The 9,475-nt window shown below is 39.3% G+C and overlaps 2 protein-coding genes across 2 annotated transcripts; one reads left to right on the forward strand and one right to left on the reverse strand.

The window, feature by feature from the left end:
- The first annotated feature begins 2,726 nt into the window (after positions 1 to 2,726).
- Positions 2,727 to 7,006, forward strand: LOC140381180 (proline-serine-threonine phosphatase-interacting protein 1-like). Its single transcript, XM_072465201.1, has 15 exons — positions 2,727 to 2,848; positions 3,067 to 3,167; positions 3,744 to 3,818; positions 4,044 to 4,078; positions 4,169 to 4,275; positions 4,348 to 4,410; positions 4,480 to 4,572; positions 4,644 to 4,689; positions 4,751 to 4,830; positions 5,031 to 5,129; positions 5,200 to 5,296; positions 5,379 to 5,478; positions 5,562 to 5,647; positions 6,084 to 6,199; positions 6,276 to 7,006. The coding sequence occupies exons 1-15, from the start codon at positions 2,816 to 2,818 to the stop codon at positions 6,414 to 6,416; spliced, it is 1,272 nt and encodes a 423-aa protein (XP_072321302.1). The 5' UTR covers positions 2,727 to 2,815; the 3' UTR covers positions 6,417 to 7,006.
- Positions 7,007 to 7,126: 120 nt separating this feature from the next.
- LOC140381179 (tetraspanin-3-like) lies at positions 7,127 to 9,169 on the reverse strand. The gene is made up of 7 exons (XM_072465200.1): positions 8,990 to 9,169; positions 8,284 to 8,475; positions 8,125 to 8,199; positions 7,955 to 8,056; positions 7,715 to 7,867; positions 7,542 to 7,625; positions 7,127 to 7,247 (listed from the first exon to the last, which is right to left on the reverse strand). Exons 1-7 carry the CDS (start codon positions 9,050 to 9,052, stop codon positions 7,155 to 7,157), a joined length of 762 nt encoding a protein of 253 aa, XP_072321301.1. The 5' UTR covers positions 9,053 to 9,169; the 3' UTR covers positions 7,127 to 7,154.
- Positions 9,170 to 9,475: the final 306 nt, after the last annotated feature.

The following is a 9,475-nucleotide window of genomic DNA, read 5'->3' on the forward strand; positions in this document are numbered from 1 at the left end:
ACCACAATATGAGGAAAAGATGAAATATTTGATACCTGTGCTTTGTATTGCAATATTTTACTATTCTCTTTGACACAAGAAGTTCAGTTTGATTACACTTTAATAAAGGCCAAAACAAGGCTGTATTAGGAAAAACATCTTGACTCAAATCTGAATCTGTGTATGGTTTATTTTCAATAAACAGCACATTTCTGTTGAATAAAGCAATTTATATATTTATATTGCAATATAGTTTGCAGCACTACTTTCTTACTGTTATCATTTTGTCTTTATTCTAGTTTTGGTAAAGCTTAAGATTGTTCGACAACTGTACAGGAAAGGTCATATGTTGTCTTGTTAATGCTAAAGTATCAATATTGGGGGGGGGGGGGGGGGGGGAAATCACATCTAGTCTTGTTTCAATTAGTTTCAGATTTCTTTTGACACCCACCCAGAGCAGAATTTAATAGAAAATCTGTGACTCATGATAAGTCGATTTGATCAAAATAATGTCACAGGAGACACAATTAAATTGTCATCACAATATTACCCAGGCTTTCTTCAGGTATATTTAGTTGAAAATGAGAAAACACTCATTCCAGATAATAATAATATGTTTCTGATGGTGAGGCAGGTTGAATTCAATTGCTGGTGAGACAGCGGCAGAGCATGGCACAAGTGATTCCCAGAGCTAGTGCATCCATTAGAGGCCTCAAAAGGGGTCAGCAGTGAGGTCAGACACCACACACTGACTTTAAAACGTGTAAACCCAGTGATGTTAGCCCAAGATAGAAACGGCACAGGAAAACTACCAATCCAATATAGCGCTGTGCAATTAATCACATTTGAATCAAGACCAAGGTTCAGTTATTTCTAATCATCAATGATACGTTTTTTAACTGAGAGGTCCACGGCCAGTCCTCAGTCAGTAAAAGCATGTGGGTTGAAGTTCAAACTTTGAGGAAAACATTTATATTTTTGGATTAAATGCTGATTATTAAAAGTCACTCTCAGAATCAGGGGGGGAAAAAAAAAACTATTTAATTTGCTAAGACAAATAAAATCGAATAAAAAATGTGGTGACTTTGTTTTGCATCAGGATGTAACAATAACCAAAATATTGTGATATTGTATCGTCAAAAGTTTATTGTTCATCTGTGATCTTGGGTTATTCTCTGGATATTAAATTGATTTGGTCCAAGAGTGAAACTATTCCACAAAACGAAGAATGTCAAAAGTGGGGTCCACAGGCAAAACCTGGCCGTCCATGGGGACTTATTTGGCCCGGGAATGGATGTTGAGATTTATTATTAGATGAGTATATTTGATTACACTTCGTGCTGAAAAGACTGTCAGTAGTTGTAAAGGAGACCAGTCTAGAAACATGTTGAGAAAAGACAACTGAACAGTCATCTCTTTGCAAACAAACCTATCCTAATTCTTTGGAATATGGCAGAAACGATTAATACCTAAGTCTTGTCAGGCATTTTAAAAAGACAAAAATCTCACATATATTAATGATATAACGCTAATATTGCGATAATCGTGAGATTTGCAGATTGTTACATCCCTGATTTGCATAGGGGCCATTGCCATACCAAGGCTCCTGTTGCAGATTTCAAGGGGGGGCTGGCATACGGGATAGATAAGTGAATTTTATAAATGATTATTTTTGTTTTTATCTGTTTGTAACATGTTTTTTTTCAGTTCCGTGAAGCAGTGTACCGTGTGGGCCGAGCGTTGTTCCCCTGTAGAGGAGGTGAGCCATCGGCGGCCCTGACCAAAGACCCGGGGTCTCATCTCTATTATGTAGATAACATTTTGATGACAAGTCCATAAGTGGCTTCTGGAGGCTTGCGCCATGCAAAACCCTGTCCACCACGCAATTTGTGCTTTATATAGTGCAAACTAAACACACCAAACAACTTCTTTGTTCAGACATACCAGACACAATGCATACGTCGTGTGGGGAGTGAGTCCAGCACCTGGATGGAAAAGTGAACAGAAGAAGCTTCCATTCCCCTAATAGCAGCAGGTAAGTAATGAACCAACGATCCGTGACAAAGTAGTGGGAACTACACATTTTCACACGTCATTAGCCCTTTGGTGAGAGACAGCATTCTGCTCCCCATGTGCTCCTCCAAGTGTCCCAGGACAGTCTGTGAGGGATGCTTCGGGGGCACAAATGTTGCAGCTCAATTGGGCCCTTTAACACACTGTGGCCTCTGTAGAGATCAGGCCTAAAGATCATTTCTGCACCCGTGACTGACACTACAAAGCCTGAAATGCGGGATTGACTGAAGGGCGTTGGGGTGTGGTACTTTGTCTCCCCCTTGAGGCATCAAATATGAAGGACAAACATGGCTTTTTTGTGGTTTTTAATTTATTTTATTTTTTTACTATAATAATAATAATAATTATTATTATTATTATTATTATTATTATTATATTTTAACCCTGTGTTATTTGTTTTTTCAATGACAACTCACACATACAGTCTACAATTAATCTTCAAAATTAAATTACATTCTAAGCTGATGAGTAGCTCCAAACATACAGTGCTTCTCAAAATGAAGCCAGTCACTGAATCTGAGGCTTAGTTAAACCACCATCAGTAGGCTAATCAAACAGCAGTTTTTTTTTTTTTACACTTTTAACGAGTCAGCACCAAACAATAGTGAAACCTCTAAGGGCTGAGCTACTGTGGTCAGTGACATCATGGGACAGAGCTCTTCCTCCTTTAATCTACAACTCTGAGGACGGCGCGCCTACAGAAGTGAAGCTCTGTGCGAGACGGAGGATCCATTTCCTGACCTTCAACTAGACCTTCAATGAGATGGCACCACTGATGTTTAAAGATGCTTTTTGGGTAAGAATATGTGTATAATGTTTGTTAGCTAAGACATAACACTTTTTGGAGACACAGCTATGCAGATCTGAAACGTTTTAATCTTTCTTGTTATGACAGTTTTGCTTAACACTACTTCTGCATTTACCTCCCTCAGTTGCCTCGAGGTTATGTTGCAACAGGTTTATAAGCCAAGAAGTATTTCAGTTAAATGTGTGTTTTGTCATATTTCCTTTCAGGGGAACGATCTGACTGACCATGCTGGCTTTGAAGCCATTATCCATCGGCTAAAGGATGGGAAGCAAATGTGCAAAGATGTAGAGGAACTTTATAAAATGAGGTATAACAAACACTGCACTTTATAACAGGAGCTACACAACAGTCCGTGGGTTCTCACACCTATTGGGCTTAGAGTTTTAAGACAATCAACCCTAACCCCAGTATGACTAGGTAATAACATCTCCGAATTTGATTGTCTTAAAAGAGAACCCAAGTCTGTGGACATATCTTAAAAAGTCAAAATGAAGACAAAATAAAACATGTATTTAAAATCAGTTTGAATAGATCAAGTCATTCTAATTACATTTTTTTGATTCATCTTTGGCAGTCTCTTATGTGAAGAGAGTTAGCGTGTTTTATCCCAGGGGTGTCCAAAGTATGGCCCCTGGGCAAATGTGGCCCTCAGACTAAGTGGTAATGGCCTTTTGCTGAATTGGCCCAAATCTGCAGTACTTTTTAACTGCTAATTTTACTGAACTGTTAAAGTGATGATAAAAGCACCAATCTGAATCATTCCCCATGTTGACCTCCAGTCTGTGGCCCCTGCTTTGAATATGTTTCAATATGTGTCCCCCAGTTTGGACCCTGTTTTATCAAATGGAATTGCGCCTCTTATGTTGCCGTTTCTTCACCTCAGGGCTTTGGCAGAGGAGAAGTACGGCAAAGAGCTGGTGACCATCTCAAGAAAAGCTGGAGGCTTCACAGAGATTGGGTACTTTAATAATGCTTATTTTCTTCTTTACAAAATGCTCACATTCACGGGACTCAGATCAGAATGAGTCAGAAAGGGAGAACACACAGCTGCCCAGTGGCTAGAAGTCTATGAATGATATTTTTCTGAATGTCCAAATTTCCGTTATTATTTATAGGTAGTATTATTTATAAAACAACACTGTCAAATGCTCCAGTGAAGTCATTATGTCTTTTGTGCTTGTAGAACCCTCAGAGCATCCATGGAACATCTTAAAGCACGTATGTTATTTCATTATTGTTATTACTTACTGAATTCTTGGAAGTAGAAAAAATTGACGTCTAAAAAGAAGTCAAACTTGAATGTTGCAGAAATTGAGAACATTGGGAACTTTCACATTCAGCTTTCTGAACATATGAAAGAGGAGGTGAAAAAGATTGAGACATTCAGAGAACGGCAGAAAGAGCAGAGGAAAAAGGTACTTGCTTTACCCACCGTAACAAGGATATAAATAGACATTAACTCTGGCCCTTTCTGTTCCTCATCACAGTTTGAAACTATCATGGAGAAGGTTCATAAGAAAAAGGTTTCTATATTCAGAAAGACAATGGAGGTAACTCGAACTTTGCTTAAGTGTGTTTTTTGTGAATATGCTAAAATATTGTCTTCTCCTTGTGTACAGTCCAAAAGGTTCTATGAGCTGAGGTGCAAAGAAGCTGATGAAGCAGAACAACATTCTCAACGAACCACAAATGCAGGCAAAAATGCAGAGAAGGTATGTGTCATGACTTATTATATAATCCAAGGTGTAGAAATGTATATAATTATCTTATCAAATAATTTCAGGTTCGTCACAAAGCAAAGAACCAAAGACAGGCAGCCAATGACGCTGGTATGATGAACATGACATTATTTCAAGAGAATGCGTTCTAACTTATTGTCTTTCTTTTTAGAGAAAGTTTATTTGACCAACATTGTGCACTTGGAGTCAGTTCGGCAGGACTGGGAGGAAACACACAGAAGCACATGTGAGGTATAACAGTGACAACAAGCCTACTTGTCTATTTTAATCGTCTGATGAACTCATTTGTTTCTGGGCTCACTTCATTTTCACCACACCACATGCTCTTTATATCACTTATATCTTTATCTTCAGTCTACCGACCGGAAGGAAGTTATTTTTGATGTGCAAAAGGCAACACGTTTGTTGAATCTTTGTTGAATGTGTTTCAGGTGTTTCAGCAGCTGGAGGGCGACCGCATCAGCACACTCAGGTGTGCTTTATGGGATCACTGCAATCATTTTTCTGCACAATGTGTCAAAGACGATGATGTAAGTTTGTCTTTCATGAATGAAACTTGCCTGTTTGGCTTAATAACGTAAAGCTTCACCCCTACACCAGTTGTATGAGGAGGTCAGAGTGCGCCTTGAGGATTGTGACATCACTAAAGATTTAAACACCTTTATAGAGATGAAAAATACAGGTTGGGCTCCTCCTGGTGAGTTCTATTGAACTGTTTCACTTTTCAGTGCCAACATAATGGTGTTCTAGTCTAATGACGTTCTCTTCTCTCCTCACAGGACCAGTTATCTTTGACAGTTACTACCCTGCAGACATCAGCCTCCGAAATGCACATTTTGAGGCAGGGGAAAAGCATAATACATCTACAACAACAAGATGGTAAGGTTTAAGCAATGTCAGTAAGCATGAAAAGCAGTAAAAAGTGAGTATTTTTCATTGGAATCATTGTATTTTTTCTGTAGCTCCAACCCACTGCTTGACAGCTCAGCGTCGACTGACGTGGAAAGTGCTCGAAACTCGCGGTTAACACTGACATCAAGTGGCGAAAGTAAGTATTGCATCAATGTAAGACAAAATACAATTGTTCCAGATTAAATGAATCCATCTCATCCCCCTTTAAATTCAAGTATGAAATATGAATACAACAACAATCCATTAGTATTTAACTTATTACATTAAACTTAAAGTGCATATGACAGGTTCTCATGTTTGGTGGGATAGTCTCTCTGGTAGTTTTACATCAGTCAAGTTGCGGTTTGTGAAGAAAATTTGAAAAGTTTCATAAAGGATTCTTTGTAATGTCATCAATAAGCGACATTCCATCAAAAAGCACACAATTATAAACTTAGGCAAACATTTCAGTAAAATCTTGATAAATATATTAATATAATTGTGTTCACTACGTTTTAGTGAAATGTCAAACTCATATGCACTTTTAACCATTTCATCTTTTAATTGATGCTTCTGTTCTATGTCTTATTCAGTTGACATTTTAGAAAGTGGTGGCTACGCCCCTTTACCAGTATTTGAGCAAAACACATCAACAGTTGAATCTGCAGATACAGACAGATGGATTGTCCTTTACGCCTATAAAGCACAGGTAAAGTTATAATATTTTACCTTATACATTTTTCACAATTTAATTCAAATGACTCTAGTGTTCTACTCCCTTTTAGGAGGACGATGAGTTGTCCATCCGTCGAGGCGATGTAGTGCAGGTGTTGGAGCGAGGGGAGGATGGCTGGTGGTCAGTGGACAGGGATGGGACGTGTGGACTGGTACCAGGGAACTATCTGGACAAACTCCCAACCTCATGAATGACAACACAGCCGTTGTTGTGATGACTTTTATTTGTCCTCCAGTCTGTACATGACATGGTTGTATGGTGGCACTGGCTAAACAATTACGGTAGATATAAAACAGCAAACATATTAAAACAGCACACTTCACTAAGAGATATTAAATAATGCATTGGAGGGCTCTACAGCAAAAACATATCACAACTGAAATCGCTACAGGTATTTAGGAAACACTGGCACAACAATAATTGCAAATAACACTGAGAAACATAAGGTAAGGTAAGCTATGTATGTTTGTTTAGTAGCCGTGATCAAATTGTTCAATATTTTCAACCCAAAACATAAGCATATACCGTCTAACACTCCATTTCGTCCCATTGAGTAAGACATACACTTATGTTCAGGTTTTCTCTTTTTTACGTTGTATAACTGGACAACGCTTGATTAGTGCAAAGCGGCGCACATGGAAATACATTCCAAATAAGAGTGAGCAAATTTGTAGAAATAATACTTGACACATTCATGGAAATCAGTAGTGTCAGTCAGCCATATACAACTTTGGCTCTGGTGGGATTATGGAAAAACATGTATTTCAATAAACAGACAATCCATTGGAGAAGCTCATGTGCAGCGGCCACTTCAACTACTTTGTCGTGGATTGTGCTGGAGTTTGTGTAAAGTTACAGCTGATCTACCGTGGATGTGTGTAGTGATGTTTCCATGTGTTGTTTTGGGGTTGTTGTCGCTCGCTGGATCTCATGCGTAACTGTTGGTTGTGACCAGAAGTTCATAAGCGGGATCGTGACTTCTTCTGCACAGAACGACGCAGGCGCACAACATACCGAGCATCTGCAGACAAACACACACAAAACATGCTTGAAAAACATGCTGATTCCATTATTTTAGTCATTACTGTGTGCTTTACTAGTTTTTTTTAGACTTGGGATAATATGAGATGTAACTCTTAAATACTGTTACATCATTAATGTTTGCCGAGCTGTAGCTCACTTCAACAGTGACGCTCTAAATTATAATTATACTTCACCAAGTACAATATGGTTCTGTACCAAAGACTAACCACAAGTCAAGAATTTGTATTTAAATATGTACTTAAAGGTTTTTGCGTGGCTTTGTGTTTTGTACCTGTATCGATGCAAAGGTCAGCGCCGCCCAGATGACGTACATCATAATCTCCTTTAATTTCTTCACGACCAGAGCTTCACAGCCCTAAAATAGAAATACAAAGAAAAAAACAAAATAAAATATACATGGAATGGCAAATGTCTATAATCGAGCCATGTGAAAACGTGTGGTACCTCTTGGTAGAGGTCTCCGGGGCGAGTCAGAGTCCCAGTGCAGTTGCTGATGTCGGGCTGACAGCAGCTGACAGGAACACTGTTGTTTTTGGATTCTTTAAACCATCGTGTAAACTTCCAGTCTGAGTAGTTATGAATGCCACAGCAGCGAAGCTAAAAGCATAAGCCAACAAATATAATACTTTTTGTACAGACTTCTAAAATTACATTTTGATGTGGACTTCTGGGAAACGGGCTTACCTGCCTCTGTACATAGTCAATAGCACGACTAGGAGCGTCTGTATTTGTTCCATTGTATTCATTATAAACCTTTTGGATGGAGTGATTCACCTCATCTTCAACCTGACAATTACAAACTTGTTTTAGTTGTTGGTCAAATACTTTTTATAGCAACAAATGTATGTGGGTACCTTAGCTCTGTATATATAACCAAGTACCACCACTACACACTCTGTGATAAACACAAGCAAGAGGATAGCAGCAAACTGAAACAAAAGAAATAAAGTTAGTGTCATATGGTCACCATTAGATCTGAATTAGAAAATGAATAATGCAACTGGTTCACTTACAGTTGCCAGACCACAAGAACTCTCACGAATAGTGGCACAGCATCCGATCAGACCAATGATGAAGAGAAGTGTTCCCACAGCAATGATCACCACAGCAGGGATCAGTGTGTAGATGTCCTCAAAGAAGTGGTCATAGTCATCATAAGTGATGAACACATAGGCTCCAATGTAGCATAATATCCCAGCTGCTGCCTGCAGGAAGCAAGGAAGGAGAATTATGAAAGGATAAAGCATGAAATATTGCCCCACATACAGTAAAGAAAAGGAGACATAACCAGGCCTGCAGTGCCTGCAGTGGCTGGGGTGTTTACGGTACTATATTATGAGATAAATTGACATTTTTCAATTGAGAAAATGCACTTAACCAGGCAATATTTTGAAGGAAGAGTTTTGCTATGGTCTGTATCGTGCCACGAGAATTAATGTTAATAATTCAGTAATGTTCTCTAGTGGAAAGATCAGCTCAGCTGCCTCTTTAACACACTCTCAAAACCACTGGATGACATTTTGTTTGTGGTGGTTGCTTTACTAATTAAGGATTCAGAACTATAGCATTGAATATGTTGTGGAATAGTTTAGTTTAGTAGATCGGCTGGGCTCTTCTGCTGCAGCGCATCTCTGGCGCACTTTGCTAGCTGCTAATGTTATTCTATCCATCACTAGCATCAAAGATGCTGCATATTGTTGCTCACCGCGGTTTTCTTACCCAGAATATGAGATTAAGAAAAACCAACACGGTCTTGGACGAGGTAATTCCACACTGTCCCATTCTTCAGCGATTCAATCACGAACAACAAAAGTAAAACAAATGCAGATGCACCTGCCCCTTTGCAGTAAGATTAATAAAATGGCTCCAGTGGTTCTGCCTGCTGCTCACAGCGCATAGATAAAGCTAGAGGAAACCGCAATACTGTTGCCTGGCAATTCAGGGGCCATCTTGTGACTCCATGAGGAGAAAGCATGAGAATGCAGATGCTATATATTTAGGGAGTGTCTGCAGAGCCGCGGCGCGCGGCCGAAAAAGCCAGTTGGTGCGGCTCCCGAAACTGCGCCGCTATTTGACCGCGTTTTAGCGCCGTTTTAGACCGCGCCGGGTTAGGGTTAGAAACAAGGCCAATCTTACCTTTACCTAACACGTTCCTCAGTGAGCCGTTTGTCCTGTAGTTTCTCTGCTTTAGCTTTGTAGATGAAT

The sequence above is a fragment of the Eucyclogobius newberryi genome, unplaced genomic scaffold (assembly GCF_026437365.1).
Source record: "Eucyclogobius newberryi isolate DKJ021-1_F unplaced genomic scaffold, fEucNew1.0.hap1 SCAF_5, whole genome shotgun sequence".
Classification (NCBI taxonomy): Eukaryota; Metazoa; Chordata; class Actinopteri; order Gobiiformes; family Gobiidae; genus Eucyclogobius; species Eucyclogobius newberryi.